The sequence below is a fragment of the Micropterus dolomieu genome, linkage group LG21 (assembly GCF_021292245.1).
Source record: "Micropterus dolomieu isolate WLL.071019.BEF.003 ecotype Adirondacks linkage group LG21, ASM2129224v1, whole genome shotgun sequence".
NCBI lineage: Eukaryota > Metazoa > Chordata > Actinopteri > Centrarchiformes > Centrarchidae > Micropterus > Micropterus dolomieu.
In genome coordinates this window covers 3135938-3163445 of record NC_060170.1, presented here as the reverse complement: position 1 = coordinate 3163445, position 27508 = coordinate 3135938, and the positions used below count along the sequence as shown (strand labels likewise).

Here is a 27508-nt window from a genome sequence, read left to right as displayed (position 1 = left end):
AGCATTTAAATGATCTTTTCAGATGCAAACAAAGCTGAGACAGTGAGCCAGACTCCTACAGTTGAGGCTTTTCCCACATTATTTAACAGTAGCATCACATTAGCATACCATTAATATGTTAATATGTAGCCTATCTTTGGTGTGGTATTACTCAATGCTAATGATTTAGCCTCTAAGCCTGGGTGTATATTATCAAGACAGCAATGTCAACAGGTCGCCATTGTCTCATGGATGAGCCCAATCTGCAACTGCATGCACGTAACTTTAAAGATTAGCATCACAGAGTGCGATGCCAGGAATGCTGGATCTGAGTCATTGGCCCAATCCCAATCCTCCATGCTCACAGACTCAGACTTTGAGACATGTTCCCGGTAAGAGGGCTGCCCCACTGCCACACACACAAATCAACAAGTGCATAAGGGCTGTCTTGCTGACTTTTTGAACCCTTAAGTGCACACTTTCAGTAAGTCTACATCTCTGCAGAAGTGTTAAAAAAAGGTAAACAAACATGGAAGGAGCAACTAGAAGAAAACATTTGTTTACATATAAGTGTATGACGTTGTTAAAAACAAGTACATTGATTATTTGAAATTTACCTCTTGTTCACTCTATAAGACTTTATGAGCCTGGATTACCTTCAAATTAGTCCCTAAATAAAACTGTAACGTTAACGTTACATGATCAACAATAAACCTGTAACCTGTTTTTCACTTACAGAGCACAACCATGTAGCCTAATGCGTCTACAACTAATCACAGCTTATAAACTACTGTAAGTCAACACATCCCCCAGACTCTCAGACCCAGTGTAATGTTAACTAAATAAAACAGTGATGTTACATGATTAACTATAAACCTGTAACCTGTTTGCAGCCAACGGTAATAATTAATGTGATGGCAGACAGCGGAACGTAAATGATTACGTTAATTGACCACCGGAAGTTTGGCGAGCAAACAAACTCTCATTCATCTTTTCTTGCCGAACGACAGTCGAAGTAAAATTTTGCTGAAGCAAGCAAGCAAATTAGATGGCCAGCGCTGAGCTAAACTCACCACAGGTTACTGACCTATTTTGCGTTTGGACCTTGTTGTAGGAAGTTTTAAAGCCAAAGTTTATGATAAATGGCTCAGCAGCTGTTTGAAAACGTTGCTGACCCCGTTTTTTGTTTTAAAACTCTGGGTAGCGTTTTAGTGTGGACGGGGAAAAAACGGAAGATTTTAAAAACAATGATGTAGACGCTCACGTTTGGCTCTTTGATCTGATTTGATTCGGTCTTCTAAGTCATGCAAAGCAGAAACACGATGCTACTAACACAGTTTTTGATTTGGTATTTTTATTCAAATATGTTGTACCGTGCAACATTTATAGCCTATACTTGTACACGTGTGTCGCTGTTTACTTTGCGATAACTCCCAGTCTGTTTTCCGCTGCCACAATCTCTAACAGTCCCAGCTCGTTATTGGTTTCATGCAAAATAAAATCTGCTGTCATTCTTCATATGCATTACTATATTCTTTCGCTAAACCTTCTGTAACTATGGAATAAACCATCTGCTTCATGTTTACACCGGCACGCACATGCCCAGTGTACGTGAACAGGCACTAGATGTAATATAGATGGAAATCCACTCTGATACGCAGCTAAATCGCTGGTGTGGATGGAGACCGTATTAGTTTTTAATCTAAAATGGAGTAGTGTAGAGGGCCTATGTCTGAGAGTTCAGGCCTTAGGCTTCAGGGTGTCGATTGGGATTGGGCCATAGAGTGTCTTCAGATGTGTGTTCATGTACATACCAGTCACAGGGGGTGACTCAGGGGGTGCTCCCCTGCTTCACCCCCAGGTAGGAGAGATAAGTTTCAGAGGAGAAAAGATATGAGGAGGGGAGAGGGGGAAGAAGAAAGGCGGAAGAAGGAGGAGGGAGGGTGACTGCAGCGGAAAAGTACAGCAGATTCCTTCAACCCCCGCTCCCTGTCTCAGCTGGGCTCGATTGTGATGGAAAGTCCAAGACAAAACCTGAAGAGAAAACCCCTTCAGCAGCAGGCCTTGTTGCTCTGTCAGCCACTCAAAGGATTGCGTCACACTATGCATCAGCCATTGTGTGTGCACGGTGTGCACAATAGGGAGATTTGGCCACGATACGTCTCTGTTCTCAGCATGACAAACAGCTCACACAGGGGCAAGGAGATTGAGAAACCTCCATGGGCACTGTTTAAACTGGCATTAAAAAGTCAAGCAGCAGCAGCATGCTGTGTGGGACCGCTTCAGACTGGTTTCATCCTTAAAAAATCACGCTGGTCTTGTACATTCAACCTTTTTTTTCTGTGTGAATTGAAAATACTATTCCTTATAATGACACATGACACACGTCTCAGCTGGATACTCATCAGACTCACAATCAGCTGGGTTACAGTGGATATTTTCTGAGACACAGTCCTGCTGCAGCCGGGTTTAAAATGCTCATCTTGCATTTCTTGGTTTGTGTCAAAGTTGGGATTGAAACCCAGGCTGACCCGACCCCTGGGAAACAATGCGGCCTTTAATGGGCCCGGGGGGGGGGGGGTTCCAGAGCATTGGGGATTCCTGCACACAACCTAGAGAGAGGAACAGAGGGTGGAGTTCAAGATGAAGCTGTCCTTTTATAATTCTTTATTGTCATTTTGAAGGCATTCATTAATCAGTCACTTATCAGTTCTTTAAACAAAAACACCCTTTCTGTAAATAAGAAATGTTTCAGTCTTAGTCAAGATTCTTACTCAGTTGTGGGGATTTTCCAGATGCAACCATCTAACATTAACCTCAATTCATTATCTAAAAAACTGTAAGATTCTTTACAAGTTGCTTCCGTTTACTTAAAAAACACTGGATTCTATATCCTACAATGCCACCAATAGCATCTTTTATTAGAGCCTCCCTGCCTGGAAGTAACCCACAGCTTTCAAACTCCTCGTCTCCAAGCACAAGCTGAGAAAACCCTGATGATGTCATCAGGCAAGACATCATTGTAGCAGTACACGTCTGCTGGATCCATCTATCAGCTAAAGTAATATCTGTTGTACTTTCAAACACAGGCCTGTTATGGGAAGTGTTCCATGTTGGCTACACTTGGCAGGGCTGTTATGGCTAGAGTTTCCTCCTCACCACACATTCTCATCAAATACTGTCATCGGGGAAGAATAGCATTCATCCAGGCTGATGAAATAAGATAGTTACCAGCTGAGGATACTGGTTATCAGGCTCACCTCAGCTGTAGTAACTCCTCTAGTAAAGCACCATGTGACCTCTAGCCATGCAGATAGTTTTGGTTTTATTTGTCCTAGTTGTCTCTCAGATTTCTCCATCCAACCCCAATACAACAGATGTAAATGGAATTTAAGTGATGGTGCCCATAAACTAAAAAATACATATAAAAACAACAACACTGTGTCCAGAAACGGTTTCCAGTGCAACTATGGTTTATACGGTGTTTTTTCTTTGCCTATTTTTTTGTCTCTGTCACTTCAATTCAGACTTGTTTTGTTTGAAGAGTTATGTTACATGTTTGAAATGTTAGCAGTCTGCGGCAGACTCATGGTCAGACATGCTGCAGACAGAACATTTACCCTAACCCGAACCTTTACAAAGCGAAACCCTAAGTAAATGTCATGAATATTTAACTGTCATCTACAGGCAGGAGGAGGAGGATGTGACAATCTGAGATCAAGTGTGTGAAGGTGTGAATCAGCCTGTTTATATGGTGGCCATGCACTTGAAAGACAGGGTGATAGATTTGGCAAATAAGCCTGAGTGAAGGCAACTAATAGCCATTGTGTTTTTACCTCACTGAAGGAAGTCAGGCGTTTCACGTTAGTTATATGGTTTTAATGTGTTCTCCAAATGAGCACATGGGCTGACAAATGGCTGGCTGAGGATTATTTGATCTTCCTCATGTTTTATGATGCCAGGGACCTTCATAGCCCTTATTCTAAGCTCTGCTTACAGTAACATCATGTCTTAGAGTAAAGTCAAAGCATCGATTTCAGCTGGAAGTGCGGCGTTTCTGTGTGATGGCGACAAATTAGTTGGGTCTTGAGGCTTTTTGGAGGAGTTGCTGTGGTTTTTCTGAAGCTTAGAAGCTGAAAAGCTCTTTATTGAGACTTTAGCTAAAACTGTGGTGATTGGTCATTTTCAAAATGAATTTATCATAAGGGTGTAACGATCAAAATTAGTCTATACATTTTTTATCCGTCCATCCATCGATCCATCATCAACCGCTTATCCTTCGTACAGGGTCGCAGCGGGCTGGAGCCAATCCCAGCTGACATCGGGCGAAAGGAGGGGTACACCCTGGACAGGTCGCCCCATTAAAGAGTTAAAAAAGGGTTTTAATAGTGGAAATTATCCAGCAATCAGAGATACATACTTCGTATTCATTAATACAGAGAGTATAATATACTCTATATTGTTACTCTCCTAGGAAAACCACGCATCTCCAAAATGTAAACTTTTCAAGAAAAGTAGCCTTGTTTTAATCAAAGTTTTCTATAAACCTTAGATATATGAAAAACTCACATGTGCTCAAAACTTTAAAATCAATCTGTTCATTTATTTGGAGATAAATAATTTTTAAAGGATATACGGATCCCTAAATACAAATCTACACATTACGTGTTATATTGCCCCTTCATCAAGTTAATTTGATTTAGGTACTGTTTATTTGTTTCAAGCAAAAATGCCAAACATTCCCAGTATCAGCTTCTCTTATGTTATGATTTCATGCTTTTCTTTGTCTTATGTGATAATAAAATGAATATATTTAGATTTTTGACAAAACAATTAATTTGCTGATGGCTTTAGAAAATGATGACGCTGTAAAGCGTCGGGTCACACTGTGTGCTCTTGAAGAAATTGCAGCAGCAATGGTATTTCTCTGACTGGTAGGGCTTCCTAGGGCTAATCTTAACTTGTGCCATATAGAGTTAATCACAAAAATAGTTATATTCTAATCCCAAGATGGGCTCACGGTGTGACACCCATTGTCTCTGTACAGTATGTCTGCCCCTGCAGTCTTCTGCAGGTAGCAAATTTAAACCCCACACCATTTAAATGGTAATCTGTATCTGGGATTTAGAAATCCTTTATTCACCACTCATTATCTTGGAGAGGCTTTATGCCATGTGGCCCTAGACCCCAACACCCACCTCCTTCTAATTACCTTTAGTACATGAACCCTGCAGCCAGCTATGAAAACCCCCTCTCTCTGGGAGGCTTAGCTCTCAGGTCAGCGATGTGTGATGAGCTGGCCCTTTAAATTATGTACACACAAAAAAAGTTTAATCCTGCTCATTTGAATATTAAAGATGATGTTACTCTGGCCTCTTTATTGTCAAAACATTGTGCCTTATAATCAGTGATGGGTGACTAGGTCAACCAGTGACAACTCTCACAATATCAGGTTTCTTCCAGTCATGTCCCATGAGGTAAACAGTATCATCTGTGTGTGTCTGTGTGTGGGTGGGGGGAATCTACAGCTGCTTCATCTACACCCTTTAACAGGTTCCAGAGTCACATTCTTAAACATGATGATATATTTTTAAGTGTTTGTGAGTGTTGGGGACATCTGTGACATCAGCTGTAGGTTTCCCCAGGGTAGGTTTGAATCTTTGATATGAAAATCCACATTAACTGACTGTGATGGGCATCTCCCAATCAAGTAATTCTAAAAGGATTAGTTGATTTATCAATATTTGATAAACAGAAAATTGATGATCAATTGTTATTAAATAATAATGATAAAAGTTTATCGCAGAAAAATGCCAAGAAATCACTGGTTTTAAAAGTATTAGTAGTTCTCAACAATCAAGCAAACATGCTCCATACAGTACCTTCATTTAGACTTTAATGTCTTTTCAATAAAACACTTTTAGAAGTGTTCTACAAAAAAATGTACAATAATATAATAATAAACACCAACAGTACGTAACTTTATTTGGAGCAGAACATGTCACATTGAATGTGATAGAGAGGCAGCTTGTCTGAATTATTCTAAAATCTGGAGCAAAGGCAAGATATTTTGGAATGATTGCAGTGTGTGATTCAATGTTTTCTCATATGTGAAAACACCTGACCAGTCCTACGTCACCAAGGCTTAAACAAATCTATTTGAGTCAGCTAGTAGAGTATTTAAAAGGAGTAATACATGCAGTAAATCCTCCCTCAGTACATAAAGTAAACAAAGATGCACCAGGAACTCGTGCAGTCAGTGCTTTGCTGTACACATTGAGCCACGCAGAAATCCTGCTCGTCTGCCTCCATTATTGGCTTTCTAACCACAGAGTCTCCTAGGAGGGTAAAGATCCCACCTGTGTGTAGTGCAGTTTGTTGCATTACACAAGAGTCTTAAATCAATCAGATGTCCAGGTTAATCTCCAGGCTCAGCAGGCAGCATTAACTTGCTGGACAGCAGCCTCAGACCTTTTTATGTCTACTTCATTCTGTCTTTGTGGCTACGCATGTGCAATCTCTTTATGATAGCACACATGCTGCTGTCCACATACATTTTTGTGTTTACTGGGACGACAGACTTTCTTTAGTAGAACATTACAACTTTTTACATCAACCAGTAGTCCTGTTTCCTTTGACCGATACCTGCAGGAGGCTTTCATCTCCTGCTAAAACATTAAAACAGAAAGCTCAGCTGTGAGTACTCAAGAACAGAACAATCAAGTGCTCAAATCATGAGTGTTACAAATTCTAGTTGCTATGCAACAAAAAGTTTGACACTTTACATGCCATGTAGTAAGAGCTTATTCACCTGAAGTAACAAAAGGGGTAATTGAAAAGACACTGTTGGTAATTGCTGGGCCGACTGAGGATGAGGAGTCCACTTACAAGATAATCAACAATAAGCAACTAACCAAGGACAGAAAATACCAAATTCTGCCTAGGTGAGAAAAGGCCATCTTGGTGATTACCTTAATGGGCTGATCAAAAGAGACTCAAAGATTATACTCTGTTATCTCATGACCTTTCAGATTTATATTGCAACACCTTGTGGAACTCCCAGCAGAGGTAGTTTTGAAACAGGCATCGACAGTAACGATTGCCAGGTTAGTATTCGAAGTCTTTTGAGAAACTGAAAACCAATTGAATTTTTTACAAAAAATAGGGACCGCAAACAGCGAAATATGTACCACAAAATAAAATGGATATTTAACAGTTGGAACCGGAACCAGACAATGATGCACATTTGTTGGTTTACGCACATGCTCACAGGTTTCTGTTTTAGAGACAATGGCGAAGAAATGAAGTTATTTGACTGGGGGGGGGGGAAGTATGGCGAACCTGTCAACATCACAAACTAATTCTAAACATTCTTTAATGTTACATTTTCATTAAAACACTGACGTATAACTGCATAGTATCTTAATTACTCAAAATATAATATGACTAAAAATAGCAACCATATTTTCAGTGCTGGCAACCAAAAGCTGATGCCTGGGTGCAGGTCTGGCAAACATTTTTAAAAGTCAGTTTTGAGTGTTGAGGAGTGGGCTACAGATAAAGTCTTCAGGCTTTATACAACCTTGTTCACATATGCAGTAGTACTCCCCAACACCTGTAAACAGACACAGTACTGGGCTAAATGGCTAGCTGAAATAAATGAAAAATAAAACCTTTCAGAAATTAACTTCAGTACCAGAATTTGTTGCACGTTTAATGTCATGTCTTATATCTACCTCACAAACCTTCACATTGTTGCTTGATTATCGTTGCTTTGGTTCCACCTTTCATTGTTTTGATATCACCCATTCAGTGTTCCCAGTCCCACGAATCTCATCCCACAGATCCCTTTGTGCACCTAAAACCAGATGTAACTTTCCACTGACCAACAGATGTAAAAAAAGAAAACCATTAAAGCCATTAGCAGTTATTTGAAGCTATTCATTCTTTGAAAATTCCCATTTCATGCAACCAACATTACAAATACTTAGTGTTTGTAGATCACAGCTGAACTCGCCAGTGAAACCGACACTAAGGAGGAACCATCATATGAGACACATCAACATGTCTCAGGCCATATTCCTGCTGCAGCCAGGCTTTAAACAGCAAGACTATTCTCTGTAACTATCCAATCCATCTTGCTGCCGCTGTTAGCAGGGGGGTGTCTAGGGGTGTGTGTGTGTGTGCCTATGTGATAAAGCTTAACACTGTGGACAGCACAAAATACGCTTTGACTTAATTCTCAGCTTCCTCAGTGGGTTTGATTATGTGCGTTATGTGGCCCGGAGGTACGGGGGGGATTAAGAAAAGATTTTCAACAGCTTTCTCAGATTGCTGTCTTTACAGTTTGAGAACACCTTCATGATTAATAAAGCAGCTTCACAAGAAAGGTCCACAGTGAGCTACATCTCTCTTTGATCCTTTCCCCACCCTATCACACATGTATGTTCTCCCATACGTCCAAACATCCGCACTCATTTCAAATCACTTTGGAAGAGTTTGGCCCATCTGTTCTTCATGCTGTCTTAATGTCGTATTCTTTCATGGTCATCAAGCTGCCTGCCAGCCTTATAAACGCACAATGTAATGTGTGTCATTTCTACTACTATTTTTAATGTACTTTGTTCAGGACATCCTGTTCCACATGACTTCCTTGCTGTGAGCTCCTGACTATCCCCTCACATGTGTTCCACATTATCACACTCACTTATTCCTGTCCTAACAACTTTTCACAGTTTGGAGTAATCAGCTAAAAGTGTGTGCTGTAGAGAACAAGGTGAAGGTTAATGATTGATAGAGCGCCTGTGTGGAACATCCAGGCTGGTATGGAGCGGTCCTGGTGGACTGCAAAGCACTTAATTAGTAAAATTAGCCACCAATTGGAAGAACAAGTTAAAAAAATATATTTTAAAGGATACAATAGGTACTAGATGGATAGATCAAAATTTAAACACTGAAACGTTTGTCACAAATAGAATGATGGGGCAAATTTTGACAAAGTCCAATGTTTTAGACAGTAATAGTTCTCAGAGGTCTTCCTAAGAAGAGGCCTGTTAATGCGGTAGTGCTGTTAAGAGGAGTGAAAGGAGAGACTGTAAACAAATCAGTCATGACGTTTTAGCTTGTTGCTTCCTCTCATCAGAGCTGCTGAATTAAACATACACAAGTCGTCTCCGTTCCTCATCCTGCTGCCTGTTACACCTCCACTTTCACATAATGAGAGTTAGAGCTTAAGAATCCTTTGGATTAGCCAGAGCCTGGCTAGCGCTTAAGCCCCAACCGCCCCCATGATCTCAATTAAAACTTGTGCCTTCAGCGAGGTTTTTGTACCCACTATTTTTTTCAAGCAGTGTGGAAGAATAAGTGGAAAGAAATGGGTGGAAATGGTGCAAAATGCTTCCCTATGCTTTATTTTTTATTTCCCTCTGCAGATGATCCAGCTGACCAGCGTACTTGCCTTATCTGTGGAGATCGCGCCACAGGCCTGCACTATGGCATCATCTCCTGTGAGGGCTGCAAGGGCTTCTTCAAGCGCAGCATCTGCAACAAGCGTGTGTACCGCTGCAGCCGTGACAAGAACTGCGAGATGTCACGCAAGCAGCGCAACCGCTGCCAGTACTGCCGTCTGCTCAAGTGTCTGCAAATGGGAATGAACCGCAAAGGTAACGTGTGTACATCACAGGGACATTTTAACCCCTCAACCCTTTAATCGTTCCAGAAAAATGCAAATGGTTGAGATGTCCATCTTCATATATGACAATGTCGTCATATAACATAGAAACATTAAAAAAAATCCAATAGTCATATAAAAACAACAACAAATCATATGAGGTGATAGATCCTCTTTTCTACAAACCATCGCCGACTTTAGTCTAGATACGCTCTTTAGGCAGGAGTGTCACCGCCCCCAGTGATCAGAGTGACGTTTGTCAATGTTCAAAGCTTTTATTGTGACTAAATCTGGCTTTGTTAAATCAGCATCACGCTGTATTTGTCTGATTAGTGACCATAGTTTCATTGATCTTTAAAAAGTCTTCAACAAACATAAAATGAAATAATGTTAGATTTATCAAACTCACAACAGGTTCTAATCAGAAGATGTTGTATTCCATCACAACATCTAGTTTAAAAAATTAATTAGTAATTCAGTAATCATCAGACATTTTTTGCGAGGTGTGGGGTAACTTATTTACATAATTCTGTTCCATAACCACTCTAAAACTAAACTAAATCAAAAAATAATTCTTGTTATGAAAACATGTCAAATGCCAAGAGTGATTCATCTGCTGCCGACTGCCAGCTGAACCCTGACTATGGGATTTTCTTTGGCCCAACATACCTAAGTACTACAGATGGCTCAGTCAGGTTGAGTTAAGAACAATGCTGCCTCCTAGTGGACGCAAATTGTAAGTGGCTCTTCAGTGCTCCTCCAGCCTGATGGACCCATTTCATATGATGTATTCTCCAAGTACTTTGATTAAAGCAAGCTTGCCGTGAGATGTGATATGGATTTACTAAAAAACATTCCCAGGAAACAGAAAAGCCCCACCTCTGCCTGCCAACAGGAAAAGAAAAGTTAGAACAGAAGAGACAAGCCGCCACATGGATATATAAGATGAGAAGCATAGTACTATGCATTGGTGGCGATGCATAGTACTATGCATTGGCGATGGCGCAATGGATTAGACACCATTGTGTCCCTGAGCAAGACACTTAACCCCTCGTTGCTTCTGAGGCGTGCGACCTCTGACATGTATAGCAATTGTCAGCTAAATGAACAAATGTAATGTAATTTCAGCCACTAGGTAGAGCTATGATACTAATCATGTTTTGTTAATGGACCACATGTAGATTGAGATTTCTGTTCTTTCTTTTTATCTTGTAGCTATCAGGGAGGATGGCATGCCAGGAGGGAGGAACAAAAGCATCGGGCCTGTTCAGGTAAATCACTGACTTCATGTTCAATAATTACCAGAAATGTTGTTTTTGTGACATTCACTGACCCTCTCTCCCAGCTTCCACTCACTCTATACATATTATTCTACCTGATTCCCAGAGTTAGCTCTCTCACCATAAATGCATTCACAGCACCAGCTATTCACTTAAATAACACTGAGTTGGAGTGATGTAATGCTAATGATTTGGGTGTTGGGATACTTGTGAAGCATGTAATGAGAGTGAGCCCTGACCTTGTTGTATCATCAGTATAATCATGTAGCCGCTGATTATTACCTATTCAGTGCTGGCTTCATTATTAACACTGGCGACAGAACAAATGGTCAGAAAAATGTGTGACATGAGGCTAAGTACCACTGAGCCACTATTCAGGGGAGGGATGTGGTCAATTCATTCCAGCTTCAATTCAGCAAGTCAGAAAAACAGAAACTCCCGCTTCCATTGAAAGATGGCTTTATTTCTAAGCCCTAACAAAAGAGGGACCTCTCTGTCATTAATATGGAATGAATTGCTGTTTCAGTATGTGTACTGAATTGAGGAAGAAGTGAATTGACCCCAGCCACAGATACAAGATACCACATTTTCTGGCATGCTAATATCTTTCAAAATGTCTTTTGTCTGTGTTTTCTCCTTGTACGGACCTGCAAGGATTCTATTATTTTAGGTGTGTGTGTGTGTAAGTGTGTATCAAATACACACCCATACAGACACATACCTATTTGCCTGCTCTTTCACTAGCTCCCTGTTTTATTGTGCGATTTTGTCCTTGCTCCTCAACATTTATTAAAAAGCAACGCGGTGCTAGTCAATGCTTATCAATTGAACTGCGACACACAGTACTTTTGGTCACATGAGGATGTGCTGTGAGCTCCAGAAAAAAACAAACCCTCTTTGTGTTGGTGTGTGTGTTTTAGATCACAGAGGAGGAGATAGAGCGGATCATGTCGGGGCAGGAGTTCAAGGAGGACGCCCCGGAGCACACCTGGGGCAACAACGGTGACAGCGACCACAGCTCTCCCAGCAACGGAGCCTCGGAGGGCAACCAGCCGTCACCCGCTTCCACTCTGTCATCCAAGTGAGTTGTTCATCTCATACACTCCGCCATGTTGCGCCAGCACTCGCCCCACCATTGAGATAATGAGCCGGCCCTGACAGTCTAACACCTCGTTCCCATCTCACCCAGACTTTAGTTAAGGTATTCATCAGACGAAGAATGCCTGAATATGCAGCTCCTCAGGCTTGGTGATGATAGCAAACACAAAGTACTCGCTGCACTATCTGCTGTTCTTGCTATGGAGACAAGCACATTGTCTATTTACACTCATCAAGGACAAATATTGTCTAGGTACTCGCATGACGGTATTTATTTTAGTCTCATTTTGTATAAACATTAGGTTTATCTCCACAGCCTGATAGCTATTTAGAGGAATATTTGTTTTATCAAATGGCTTTAAATCAGAGCAGATATTAACAACAACGATAGAATGCATGTGCAACATAGGCTTTGGTATGCAAGTACAAAATTAACTGCAAAGTTTTGTCTAGAAGTTTCTACAACAATTACAAAGATTTTTAATGTTGAAGAGAATGGAGGTCCATCACGTTTCCCTAGAGACAGGTGAAAAGTATAAAGTTTAAAGCAATAGCTTGTATGTCCAGTACAGAGATATATTAGGTCTGGCTCATGTTTAGCCTAGCTTAGCACAAACACTTAGAGCAGGGGGCAACGATTAGCCTCACTGGACTGGACACAGACACATCAATCTTCTGATTTGACTATGGGTTAAACTGTAAATATGTGTAGTGTATTTTCCAAAAGTCAGACTATTACTTTAATGACAAAAGAGTAAAATGTGCGAGTAACCTTTGACCTTTTTGTGCTTCTAGTCGCTCTGTGGAAATGAACGGCTACACGGCAGCCCTCAGGGACCAGTATATCAACAGCACCATGTCCACACACTACCAGCTCCTTCCTCACCTGTTCAGTTACGCTGCCCAGTCTGGCCTGCTGGCCCCCCAGCCCCGCAGCCTCTACCCACAGTCCCACCCTCTGGTGCTACAGCTGGTGGCTGCTGAAGACCTGGCCCCCCTGGCCACCCCTATGCTCATAGAAGACGGGTGAGTCAATACATATACAAGATACTACACACACTTACCCACTCTGTAGGTACAGCACAGACCATGTACTTCCCCAGTAAACAGAGTATGTGCTGATTGAAAGCTTTGGGTTGTCCTTTCACCGTGTGATAAAAGGGCCGTACTAGTAAATACAAAATTCTAGCACAGACTTGGAACAGCTTGAATTTTTGTAAAAATTCAACACTGCATTGTTCACAAAATTTGGCTGTTGGAGGGTTTCTTTTAATAAAATGGGTCTGTTCATTTAATTCAACAAAAGTGCTTTAAAACACACAGTACAGTCTTTTATTTTGTCTTTTATGTATTTAATAAATGATGGCCAAAAGACCTTTGAATTCAGCCTTTCTGCTGCTATTTTGCCCATGGAGGGTAGGCAGACTAGGCTCAATGTAAAACTTTGGAATAAGTGTCAAAAATGTTTCCACTACATAATGTGTAATATGTGTGAGGTACAAGAAAACAAACTGGGCAGGAAACAGGAGCCACCTAGTGGTAAAAACCGTCATTACAGAAGACACTGAATGACTTTTCCTATTCCATATCTTGTCACATCCCTAGCAGTATTTTTTTAATTCAGGAGAAATGATGAGCTTTTACATAAACAATATATGGCTTTTTATATCACAGCCAAAATGGCTAATAGAGTAGCAGCTCTGAATTCCCACTAGCCAAAAGGTTTTCTTCAAATTAACCAAATCATGAGTCTTTAGTTCAACATTAATAAAAAGAACCAAACACACTAAGGACAAGTGTGGCCTAAGTCCACTGAAGATAAATGCAGTGATATTTTAAATTTGATGCAGCATCCACCATGTTGACTTATAACTTGACAATAAAACCTGTCAGAGTATTTTTACCCTTATCTGGCCAAAAAGAAGGCATGTAGCATTGAAGATGTAATCAACCAAATTGCATCATGTGAGCAGGTGATCCAGAGTGAACATACAGATCTGATTTTATACAACAAACTGATATTTTGGTCATATGTCGCTCCTTACCTTCTTCCTTTGTCTTTTTGTGTGTCCCAGGTACAAAGTCACACAGGTGGAGCTGTTTGCTCTGCTGTGTCGCCTGGCAGATGAGCTGCTCTTCCGTCAGATCTCCTGGATCAAGAAGTTGCCATTCTTCTGCGAGCTCTCCATAGAGGACTATACCTGTCTGCTCAGCTCCACCTGGCAGGAGCTCATCCTGCTCTCCTGCCTCACCATCTACAGTGCCCAGATCTTTGGAGACCTGGCCAACGTCACTGCCAAGTACACACCGTCTGACGATGAGCTGCAGGGGTGAGTGGCACGAGCTTGGAGAGGAAAGACATGTAACATGTTCGCCATAGTACCTTTTGTGATGGCTTTAAGGCAGAGATGTTCACAAGTCTTTGAGCTAGTCAAGTCTCAAGTCTCTCGTGGTTATAATGAATGTTGTATCACCTGCTGCGTTCAATACAGGCTTCTTATAAAACTACATAGCTATAAGGGATTCTGTAACTGTAACCTGTTTTTTACTCGCAGAGCACAACCATGTAATGTGCAATGCAATCAATGACAGCTTATAAACTACTGTAAGTCAACACAGTCCCTAGACTGTCAAACCCAGTGTAACGTTAACTAAATAAAACCGTTACCCTGGGTTGGGAGGATTACTTTAAAAATGGAATCCAGTACAATTACAAATACTTGTTAAAAAATGTAATCAGTAACATAATCCAAGTACCACAAAATAAAAGTAATGTAATATGATTGCATTTAGTAACTTTTGGATTACTTTAATGCCAAATAGGCAAATGAAGACAAGAGAAGTATCAATGATGCGTTTTCTGATCAGTGCATTTTTAGACAACAAAATCTTCCCTTCCCATGAAATCAAAATCCATGTTTATGTTTTGCACTAAGTCACCACTATGGCAGGATCGGGCCCATCAATGACATAAAAAATGTGTTTCGTAGGTATTCTTGATGATATTTAAGAGTTTGTCATTTGGAAAAGCATTTTAAAATGTTAATGACTCATTCTGCACTTGTTGTATTAATTTAGCATCCAATGAAAAGACTTCTCAGTGCGACGATGCTGAAGCATATTGTTTCTGGGGCCGGGCCCCACTGATTACTGTCCAAAAACACAACTTTTTTCACCGATTGTCGTTAAACTGGATCATAATTGATGGAGAAATATATTCTATTTTTTTCTCGGATGTCCCCCTGCTGCTCTGTCTCAACTCTGTAATTCACAGAGTTTCCTGATGGACAGATAACTTTACTTGTTGCTGAAGTTAGGTAACGGCTAACTAGCAGCTGTTTTTAGCTCAGTTAGCTGTGCAACTACTGGTCAGATTAGCTCTGCCCCTACTCAGAGCTTGGAGCACCGGGGGAGTGTTAGTGTTTACCACTGACTGTATAGAGGTGTTTACACATTTATGCAAGCACTGAAGGTTTTCAGGACATGGCGGGTGGGCCCAGCAGGTAGTGATGGAGCGCATTGTCTGGGCATGGTGTCGGATGCACCGGTACATAACGTCTCAGAGATTCTCAATTGGGTTCATGTCTGGGGACTGGAGGGCGAGTCAGTGGCATCAATGCCTTGGTCGTCCGGGAACTGCCTACACACTCTGGCCACACAAGGCCAGTCATTGTCCTGCACCAGGATGAATCCAGGACCTACTGCACCAGTGTAAGGTCTGACAGCAGTTGGCTACCATGTGGAGGTCTGTGCGACCCTCCAAGGATATGCCCCCCCAGACCATCATTGACCCACTGCCACACTGGTCATGCTGGATGATGTTGCAGGCAGCATAACGTTCACCACGCCGTCTCCAGACTCACATCTGTCACGTGCTCAGTGGGAACTTGCTCTCATCTGTGAAGAGAACGGGGCGTTAATGGTGGCCTTGCCAATTCTGGTGTTCTCTGGCAGATGTCAAACAAGCTGCACAGTGCTAGGTGGTGAGCACAGATCCCACTAGAGGACTCGGGACCTCTTGCCACCCTCATTGTGTCTATTTCTGACAGTTTGGTCAGAAACATGAACACCAGTAGCCCACTGGAGGTCATTTTGTAGGGCTCTGGCAGTGCTCCTCCTGTTCCTCCTTGTACAAAGGAGCAGATACTGGTCCTGCTGATATCTCTGAAGTTTAATTGACATGATGTTATACTGTGATGATTAAGTGTTCCTTTATTTTTTGAGCAGTGTAGTTAATACTGCTTTAAACAAGATGATTGGTAGCTGATGACATAATCTACCAGACATTAAGACAACAATGAGGTAGCTAGCCACATAGTTATGTTTGACATCTGTAGTTCCATATCAGAAGAATGACTGAAGAAATTACCTACATTCATACGTGTTGGTAATATCTCATCCACAGTGACTCATATTGCCTCCTACCTCTCTTTTGCGGAGGCTATGGCACTAATAACATTCACAAGATATTAAACGGTACATTTCACCTCCGGGAGCCTTGCCAATTAAATATTTCAGTGAGAAGAAAGGTGGATATCAGGAATTAAAATTTTCCCCACTGCAACAACAATCATCAACACAGGCAAGACTTTCAACCCTATGAGCTCAGTCTCTCTCCAAAAGGACTTCATAATTTTAATTTAATGTTGTTGGATTAGGGCCAGTGAAGTGGTCCGTGAACAGTAGGACTCCCCAGGACAGAGCTGTGGCTAGCACCGTCAGGCATGTGAAATACATGCATATCCCACGTTAGGTCAAAAAGGAGGTGTGGGGTTTCAGTTCTGTGTAAATCAGACTGGAATTATCTGACCTCATGACACACATTCTCCTAAAATATGGTGGTGTTCTGCGGCTTCGGTCAATTTGCCTGTACTTTAGGAGTGAATATCTGATTTACAGTGGCAGCGCTAAAGTTTGTGAGAGAGACTGGAACAGTGGGAGCCAGTAAGACTGAGAAGTGATGTTTGATGAGTGGAATTAAACTTTGTGAATCTTTCTAACTCCCTCAAAAAGCTGTGGGATTAGCAGGACATTTTAGTGCTTCCAGTAGATCTGATGTATTCCCTTCCTGATTTGTGTCTTGTTCATTGAAGCATAGAAGCTTAGGATAATGAGGCTTAAGGGATTTTATGTTTTTAATTTTTTTTGACATGCTTTTTTTAATTTCATCACAGTGGAATTGTGACAGTGAAATGTGGACAGTAAACCTACTAAAACTCTTCTGTTTTGTTTGGACAATATAGCTTCCAATGGTACAATGGTACTCTAGGGACATTATTTATTATACCTTATTTACCACTACATTTATCGAGCATAACAAGTCTGTGTCTGATTCTTCAGCTTCAGCGAGGACGGCATGGAGGTGATGGAGAGGTTGATATATCTATTTCGCAAGTTTCACCAACTGAAGATCAGTAATGAGGAGTATGCCTGTATGAAAGCCATCAACTTCCTCAACCAAGGTAAGCAAGCTCTGCATTTACTAATCCAAGCTTGGCCCTTACTTTTCTCCCCCCATACAACTCTTATTTCATTTGTATATCTCTGCAGATATCAGAGGACTGTCCAACATCTCTCAGCTCGAGCAGCTGAACAAACGCTACTGGTATGTTTGTCAGGACTACACTGAATATAAGTACCCGCACCAGCCCAAACGCTTCCCTGAGATCATGATGTGTCTCCCGGAGATCCGCTGCATTGCAGGTAAGTACTTTATAGTACAATGGGCAGTTTATTTATGTTGTAATGAACACTGCTGCCTTTAGATGCTGGTAATTTTCTTCCATCAGCCAGCGACAGATTAAATTTCTTACAGTGGCTTGTTTTCATAATTTGTGTCTATACCATAAGTTCTCTTTATTTACCTAATATGCATAGAGAACAATGCCTTTATTTTAGATTAGAGATGCAATTTGTTTATGATTTGTTTTGTAAGTATATCTTAACATACCTTGGGAAGAAGCCTGATCTGCGGTTGATGATGTTTGCTGTTAACGCCAAACTTCCACCATGTTCACTGTTGTTTAACTTGATAAAGTCAGTATAACATTTCCACATTTATGTCATACTTCCCGCTCTGCTGTTCCCACTCATTAATGCATTTCAATTATTGTAACCTTGCCATTATTTTTTTTACCTGTCTGTGAAACTCATTATTTCCTGCACTGACTCTTCACATGGAAAACCTTCCAACAGCTCAAACGACATAATCCCTCCCTCGCTTGGTCGGCTTTTAATTTGAAATATCTGCAGGTAGTGTTGACTTTTACTGAACACACAGCGAGAAAAGAAACTCAAGTAGAAATGACTGAAACTGATTAGTGCATGGAAACAGTATGTCTGTTAAAAAGAGGATCTGAAACAGGAGAGTGGTGATGACTATGAGATGACTCGTAGCATTAATACTGAAGGAACTGTGCTGTTAAAATGTCCATTAAAGAGAAGCTAAGCTAATCCTGAGCTTGTGTGCTGCATGTGGTGTTTGTTTGCAGGAAAGCTGGTGAATGTCCCTCTGGAGCAGCTCCCCCTCTTGTTCAAAGCAGTCTTGCACTCCTGCAAATCCAGCCTGACCAGCTACAGGACCGGCCCGTCGCCCTGTGTGACCACCTCCTCTGGAAACTAGGCCTGACCCCCCCGAGTCAAGGGACTGGTCTCCCCCCTTGTGAATGTGACAAGCAGCTAGTTTGTTTTTTGTAACTTTTTTCTTTATATATTTATTACACGACAGAGCTGAATGTATGCTGATTTACACTGTGCACATGCTTCTGTACAAAACAAATGCTCGTAGATGCATTGGTCTTTGGAGTTTACAAGTGTGTATCCAGTTTGCTCAATGTGTCAGTGTTGCTATTGTTAGAGCTAGACTTTTAAAGAGTTTATTTTATTCAGACGGGGGCAGATAGACACATGTGACGAGTGTTTTAAGACTACCTCAGGAAGATGTTGTTGCTATTTTCAGGTACCTTTTCTTGCTGTTAAATGAAGAGTTGCCCAGTCTAAAACCAAATCCCTGTGGATGCTTTGGCACCTCAATCAGACACTGAATGTTCAAAGGAGCTGCATAAATCAAAGATCGAAAACCAGTGTTTTGTTACACTGAAAATGCAAAATTAATTAGCAAAATTGAGCGACTTTATCAGCATGGACTCTCAGGCATCCTGCTTATGGGAGGCGGCCTTGTCAATTTAACATTCCATGAGTTAAGGTGACAGTTGGATCTGTAGGATTTTCATTGAAAAAGGAGCATACGGGTATTTTCTACAATCATAGACTGGGGATTTAAGTCTTTATTGCAGGGGAGGGGAAGATAGCTAGGTTTGCTGTTTTAGTTTTATTGTTTTTCTTTTTTGACCAAAGTGTTATGCAATGCTTTTTTCAAACACCCATTGATGGGTAAGGAGCTGATAGCTCCAGCAAAAAAAAAAAAAAATAGATTTCTTATCAATGAAGGACCAGGATAAGAAATGAATCAATCTGTGTCAGAGGGGAGAACCCTCTGCTGGACAGACAAGTAAGTTGCCGGATTTTATTCTAAATGCTGCTAAACGTGCACGCATTCTTGTGTATATACACATGTATGCATAGAGCAGATGTGATTCCCAGTCTTTGTTTTTCCCTCTGCCTCTTGTCAGATGGCTCATTTTTTTGGGCTCTGCAGCCTTCAGTGCCAGGAACTTGATGCACTGTACACTGCTCTCAACACACTATCATCTAAATTTCAGATCCACAGTACTGGCTATGTTTGGTTAAAGTGGTAGTCTGTGAAATCTTGCATTCCACAATTTATTCAGAACAAACTAAAAGCTAGAAAAACAATGCTTGGTGTTTTGGAACCACCAGAGATCTTCATGGGTCAAAAAAATGTATGACCTACTAGAACCAAAATGGAACCGACAACAATTGGATCCAAGTCAGAACTCTCAGTGTTTGCTGCCTCCAGTTCATTTGAAGCTGGTGTAGAGCACTAGCTTGAGCTAACTTATCCAGCTTCAAACCGGTTGGGAACACCCCAAAAACCAATTGGTCCATTCACAAGTTCTTTTGGCCAGTGTCATGTCAGTTTTAGAGGAACTTAGACTGTTTTTAGGTCTTGTCAGGTCCAATCAAAATTTTGCACAGACCCAAGACCAGTAGCAGTTTAAGGCAGACCTGATCCGGATCCAAGGGGCGCAGTGTGATTTGGCTCACATGTGGTCCTCAGTGTTTTACTGGGTAAGGTTGGTGCAAAGACAAAACAAATGACATTTCACTTAACAACTGTCTGACACAAATTTTGCAGATTATCACTTTAACCTGGCTAGCAGTGGATTCAGTGTGATTGACCCGGGCCATGTCTCAATGAATCCAGACTTGGTTTAGGTGAGACTTTAGGTGACTTACCTCCGGCTTGCATACCCTCTGTGACAGATATGCACATTGTTTAAAAAAAGCCATAGAAAATGGTCTTTATTTTTGAAGTATGAGATCATCATTTCAAACTGTTTGAAGTGTCTTCTTGGATTTCTCAAGTTTTTAGCCGTTTCATGATGTAGAACAATTTGAAATGCAGACAAAATGCAGTCCTTGCAACGACTCTCTTTTTTGCACACGACGGTGAGGTTCGGAGACCTTGACCCTTGACCTCCTTGGCCACTGCCCACCCAGTGTGTTCCTCTCTCTCAGGTTCCTGCCAACCTGGATCGTAACAGGGTAAAGTGAGTGTTATGTATTGCATTCAGGAGTTCCTCAGTGACCACACTGATGTACTTGTAGTATTAGTAGATGTAGGTTCCGGGACATTGTAGGTCCTCTATAGAAAAGTGTTTTTCTTTTCCACTTTATTTCCCTCAAGGTCCCCAACCCCCACCCTCCACCCCCCTTCATTCAGTGAAAGTGGATGTAGTTTGAAGGTGAGACAGGGTGGATTTTTCTCTTGGCATTGGTGATGGAGTGAGCGAGAGACAGTGGCATCTTCAGAATGCCGCGGCTTCTCTCTCCTGTTTCCATCCACCTCTCTGTGTGCAGCCTTAACACCATTAGTCCAATGCAGAGTTCCTCTTTCAAATGTTTCAGTTAGCCTCTTTTTTCATTTTTTGATTTTTATACATTTTCATGTACCTTTTGTAGTTATTGTGAATCTTTTGGGTTTTTGTTGTTTTCACATATTCATTGTCTTTCTTTTTTGTGGAGTGAAGACAGCCCCTATCATTTTCTAAACTTTGATTGAATTCTTTACTTTATTTTTTTTTTACATGATTTTTAATAACTCATTCCCTTGTCCACAGTCGTTTATGGTAACAGGTATTACTCAGGTGATGTCAGCCATGTTTTACACAGACAATACTGACATCCTGGAGCCTTTTAAGTATTATTTGAATCATTTTCCACTGAACCATGAGGTTCAAAACTCTGATTCTTGGATTCTAAGAGCAGTTAAGATGGATGTATGGAGAACATCACCTGTCTCCATTTTGTACAATATGCATCATTCATCACACAGGCCTCTGAGGTTAAAGGGTAATTTTGTCTGAATTGCAAAAAACGTACAACATTTTCTCACTTACCTCTAGTGTTATCTAGCCACTGTGATTGTGTTTTCATTGGAACTGTTTTCCACTAAAGAAATAGTCCCTATCAAAACTGTCCATAATGTTAAATGCTGTTGAAAGTTAAACATTCTGTGCTCTATTCCAAATAACAGGGACACTGTGTCTGGAAAGAGAAGTTTCTGTGAAAGGTAAAAGGTAAAGGTAATTGGTTTTTACTGTGAGCACCATAATTATATAACCATAATTAAAATAACTATAATTGTGTGCTTGACTAGATACAACTAAGTGAGTAAGTGAGAAAATTATTTTACTGAACTGGACACTTTAAATTGCATAATCTCAGGGATATGTACTCTTCTTTAAAAGGTCTGAGTGATGTGATGTATAAAAAGAAAATTCCCCCAAACTCATTGACCACTGCTGAGAAGCAGCTAGTTTCATTGTAGATTTTTTTAAAAGAAAAAAAAATAGCTGTCATACAATAGTGTCAGAACGTAAAGAGCGGCCATTTTGCCCATATGTTTAACAATCAGTCTTGGAAATGTAGGATTCTTTTAACTGTAGCAGAAGTAAGAGAAAGGTTCAGGGTGACCAACAACAAAGTCACTTCATCTCAAAGTAACTCCAGGAATGCGCTGAACATCACAGACGACTGAGATCTGACAGTGGAAGAGGATCTGAAGGGGGATTTTTCCTTTAATGTAGCAGAAAATAATATCAATACTGGCCTCTGCCCATCAACATAAAATAAAAACTCACCACAGCTACCTCACTGCCATTGCTCTGACTTATCATATTTTGATACACAAGTGTTTTTTAATTTTCTGTATTAGTATTTTTTTTTTTTTTTTTTTTTTTTGCAGACAAGGACAAATATGTCATTTGCAATTTCTGTACTGAAACTACCTCTTTATTTGTCATCATGTTGCTTACTTTCAAATAGGTGATTTTGTTGTCTTATTTATTGGTTTCATTGCACCAATGTTCTGTTATTTTGTGTCTTTTATTTCACTCAGTGACCTCTCCAGTTTATACCAAGCGCTGATACCTGTTTTCTTCATCTTATTTTAAAAGCGTAAACATGTTGCCTCATAATCCTCTCTACCTCAGACTCGCCTGCTGTCAGCAGCTTGTATTTTCCTTGATCTCTGGCTGTATAGTATGTTACACACTCTTAATGTCTCGTGTCAGGGATCCTCTTCCTCCCTTTTTTGGATTCCTTTCATCTTAAGTTAGCGTCATATTTTATTTCACTTCAGCCCTGTTATCGTGAATCCAATACCAAAGATGAAAGAATTTCAATGACAGCATGACATGAATGTCAGTTTACTGATTAAGCATTCACGTGATGCATTCTTGCTGCAGTTAACCTGTGCTTTATTTTCCTGTGTTGACCTTTTTGGAATACGAAAGTTATCTTGTGAATGGTTTGCTGTGTACGCTATATTCACCACATTATGATATGACAGTGTGTTTTTTTCCCTCATTGTGCTCCATGATTGTTGTTCATTGTTAAGGTGGTTCAAGGTAACATGGAGTGATAACAATGGAACTGTTATCATATCTGACTCTGTCAATGCAGAAAATTGTGATCGATTATCAATTGGAGAACGCAATTGTGGTCAAACTGACATATCTTTGTGTTTACATGCTTTCGCTCACTCGTCTGACCCTGACTCTGTGGCACGCGACTGTAGACAGACTACTGCAGTGTTACCACTGGGGCTGGACTCATGGCTTTTGAATAGAAGCCTTACTTACTGATATAGAACATCGTGACATTCAACAAGAGGGGACATTTTAGAAACAGTTTTGCTTTTTAAATGTATATTCTGGCTCTTGAGGTCGATACATTTTAATCAATGTGACTTAATTGCAGAGATCTGGGGTTGCTGAGTCCACAGTTAAAGCAGCTTATTTGGAAGTAAAAACCAGTACATTAGTATTTAGGCCAAATTTTAAACATCCATTACATCCTGCAGAAATAGATTATGATTGAACTTATTTTAGATATCCACACAGGCAATTTTACGAAGCAAGTGGCGCTTTACTTACATTTTTCTTTCAGAAAATGGCATTAAACTGCAGATGTATTGAAAATCTGGTCATCTGACTGCTCATGTTGCTTGTCTTAGACTCCCCTTGTAATTGTCTACAAGTGTCCCCAAATCCCCAGATCATAGTAATGACAATTGATAGAAAATGTCATCATAGCAATTGCAGAATAATTTGAAAAATTAAGATTAAGATTCAGGTCATAAAAAAGCAGAATTTCTCTTTAAATAAAGTAAAGGTTAAGCCATGTTTCACACAGTTTTTGCAGCTGTGGTCAGGGAAGAACCACCATCCATCTCGTAAAGACTCTCCATAAAAGGCTACAGGCAAACCAACGTATGTCTCCAACCCTAGCACTGTAACACTGCTGGTACCCTGGAAAGATGAGATCTGGAGTACACTGTTATAGTAAGAGCTTATAATAAAGTTGAATCGTCAGTTGTTTATTAAAATCTCTGTGCTCCCGATCTCATCTTTTCACATCCTGTCTCAGTTATCCTGTCTGTTGAGGCACCAACAGTTGAGGCTGTTTCGGCTTTAAGTTGGCTGTTGAGCAGAGACTCCCTCACCACAGTTAGAACTCTGTTCTACAGGAACACAAGATAAGAAGAGTTGGGAAGAAGTAAAAGAGTAGAAAATTTTTGACATATCTCAGGGAAGAAATAGATTTACACACTGTCATCACCTGTGAACAGAGAACTGAAATGCCTTTATGTTTTTCTCTTCAAAAATCTCTTCTCTGCTCTTGTTACTTTAACTACCTGTGAAGAATGTGATCCATTACGTGTTAAAAGCATGTTTAGAATGTGTTAGGACTTGAAAACAAATAAATGTGAACGTTATGCAAGTGCACATGGATAGTCTGCCATTTTTCTGCCCATCTCTCACTTTTCTACGCAGAGATAAGGTGATCATAAGAAACGATGTGATTATAGTCTATTCAGTCTGCGATAATGAGCTTATTGAGGGGTAACTAGGCAGATAGTATAGAGCTTCAAAGCTGTGTGGAATACAGTTTGGACATACTTGTCCCCGACCTGTTGCTCAGCGCACTCAAATGTGTTTTTCATAGTGAGATGCTACCGATGATCTAAACACAAGAAGTGTGTTTCAGCCTGCTGAGCAGTGATTTGTTTTAAACATGCCAAATCAACTCATACTGCAAGTAATGGCAACATAGGTGATAATGCTTTTTATCTCTATGGGTCAATGCTGAGAAATGTTTGTTAATAAACAGTATACTTGATTGGCTGCTGTTGTTTCATACAATACACATGATACAAATGATTATTAATATATTGATTACAGAGAAACGGTAAACACATTGCTTGCAAAAGTAATCTATTTACTTCTTTACTTTAAGTTAAACAGTATTCCCTTATATGAAAATGCTTCACATTTAACCATCAGATGTTTATATTTTTAATCTGAATTTACTTGCCTTTTATCATTTGAAATTCTTACTTGATGGGGTATTACACATAGATCTAGATTTAGAATTTATCAAAACCAAAGAAGCACACTTTACTTTTTGTCATTTTATACTAGGCTGCCAATAGTCAATATTTTTCTTATTATCAGCAACTCCCATAAAAAGCAACCGAAGGAGTGACCAAAACCACCAATAAGTTGATCCTACGAAGTATTGTGTGTGTATCTTATTCCTCTGTGCTCCATTGTTGGCCAAAAACACATTACCATGATCACTCACACTAGTTTATTTCAGTCGACAGTCAAAAAAATGACGTTTTTCCTGAACACGTTTCCTTGACCTTGATGGAAAACGTCATGAGGTCAAGAAAGATGAGGAAGGACTCATGAAAAGACAACCATGTCACACGCATAAAATAGGTACTCTGTTGTTTCTACATTTATGTCGTTTTAAAAAATTTACATCGTTACTTACGCATATTAATTTGATACAATCTCTAAATTAGTAAATAGTAAGTCATAATTAGGAGAAGACAATCAAAATCTACTAAAATGTTAAGGTTAGGCAAAAAAAAGTTGCACACTGCAGCTGCTATGGAGGCAGAAAATATCCACTTAGTTCTGTTAAGTTATAAAATATTTCTGCTTTAATAGAGAGTAGAGAGACACAGGAAATGCAGGAGAAAGAGATGGGCCATGACATGCAGCAAAGGGCCAGCTGTTGGAAGGCTACAACGGTGCCCCTGGTTCTGTAAATAATAATAGCTATAACAGCTCATTCTGTTTCTCCCTTCCAAACAGGCTTGAAAAAATTAATGACTAAACATATGTATGGAATAAATGAGGGGAGAAACCTATCAGCAAATAATAGAATCCAGTTTTTTAATGGCTGTGACAGGGGCACACTCCATAGACATCATCAATAGGCTAAGTGCAACAAAAATGGCAGCTCTACAGGTGGAAGTTAATATCACCCACATAAACACACATCACCAAAAAAACAGGTTGTTTTAAAAGGCGGATTAAATGTAATGAGGCAGTGTATCAGATGGTTTTCACTTGCAATCCAGGATCAAGGCTAGGATTAGTACTTCCTTTACAAACACTGACACTTAACAGATACATGAGGTTCAAATAAGTGCACCGTCTTTGCTTTCAGATCAAATTATTTATTCAAACTGATTTTAATGATGACATCAATAGGCATGCTGGGAAACTGCTACTCACTGCTTGGAGCTATTTCTTGACCAGCAGCAGCTGGGCACAGTATTAGGGATGCATTGGTGAGTCCTGCAACATACAATATAAAAATAAATTTAACGGCTTTGGTGTTGTTGGAATTATGGTCAGATTAACCTAATACCGCAGTTTTACATAAAAAATACACGTGAGGCCAACACCGTTTTGAGCCACCATCAAAGAAATTATAACAAGTTGGCATGATGGCACATCTGAAGCCCCCCACCTCACCAAACTGCTTTTTTTCCAAGCAGACTGGATCAATTAAGCTCCATAGGTCGGATGTCCACATCCATGTGCATTGCTAAAATTATACATCAATCTAAGCCTAAGCAGTCACCCTCCCTACACACGCTCACACACACACAAATTCACACAGATTATTATGTCAGTGAGTGATGGTTGTCAGTGGGGATGCTGATTGCATCATGAGTGCGGAGCAGACCGGATGTCCAAGAGGCATCACTTTATCTCCTCAAGGCTGAAAGAGTGGCTTTTGACAGGCCGTCCTAACCCTTCCACCCCCCCCCACCCCCCCCTAACAAGCCTCTAATCAGATCAGAGCCAGTCAAGGCTGTGAATCCCCCCGGGTACAACAACATCACTGAGGTGGGGGTGGTGGGCTTGGAGGATGGATTTCGTACATGATTATATAAGAGTGCAGGACCTGAGCCTCACCCTTTGCTGGGAGATAGCCATCTCAGAGCAGTGCAGACATGTATCATTGGGAAGGGTGTTTATTTGACTGATGTGTTGGTGTTTCTGGTCTCACCTTGGCACAAGAAATCAGTCGCTGCCCTTCACAAATGCCAACTGCTGCAACTGTGTTTCCTGTACCTAAAGTCCAACATCTTCTCTTTGATAAAACAGGTAAATGTTTTATATACAGTGATACAACTGCAGGACCTTATCACAGTGGATGGATGTAGTGTAAATACAAATCACTGCAATAATCTGTATAATGTACCAAATCAACCAATAAAAGTCTAGTTAGTTGCACCTTGTGCATTGGTTTCAGTTTCCCCATCAGACTTGCTTTTAGCAATGTAACTTATAATAAATCAGAATTTTCCTTAAGATTTAGTGTGCCAGCCTAAAAATGATCCATTGAATTTTCTTCACTGATCCCAACTAATGTAGGTCCTCTAGAATATTTGACATTATTCAAAATTCTAATTCAATTCCAAAATCCTTTATTAAAGGAGCAAGGTGCAGTTTTGAGATTGCAA

At 40.4% G+C, this 27508-nt stretch overlaps 1 protein-coding gene across 5 annotated transcripts in view; it reads left to right on the top strand.

Moving 5' to 3' along the window:
- Positions 1–24461, top strand: part of LOC123960491 (nuclear receptor subfamily 6 group A member 1-A) — a 98156-nt gene extending 73695 nt beyond the window's left edge. For 3 of the 5 annotated variants that reach the window (XM_046035261.1, XM_046035262.1, XM_046035260.1), the window contains 8 exons: positions 9411–9641; positions 10865–10920; positions 11850–12010; positions 12823–13053; positions 14103–14357; positions 17368–17489; positions 17578–17730; positions 18519–24461. In XM_046035261.1, the coding sequence (XP_045891217.1) occupies positions 9411–9641; positions 10865–10920; positions 11850–12010; positions 12823–13053; positions 14103–14357; positions 17368–17489; positions 17578–17730; positions 18519–18649 (1340 nt within the window). In that variant the 3' untranslated portion in view covers positions 18650–24461. Of the gene's footprint in view, positions 1–6793; positions 6924–7010; positions 7086–9410; positions 9642–10864; positions 10921–11849; positions 12011–12822; positions 13054–14102; positions 14358–17367; positions 17490–17577; positions 17731–18518 lie in introns of those variants that run through there. The other 2 variants (XM_046035263.1, XM_046035264.1) reach the window with 2 other exon arrangements.
- The last annotated feature ends 3047 nt before the right edge of the window (positions 24462–27508 follow it).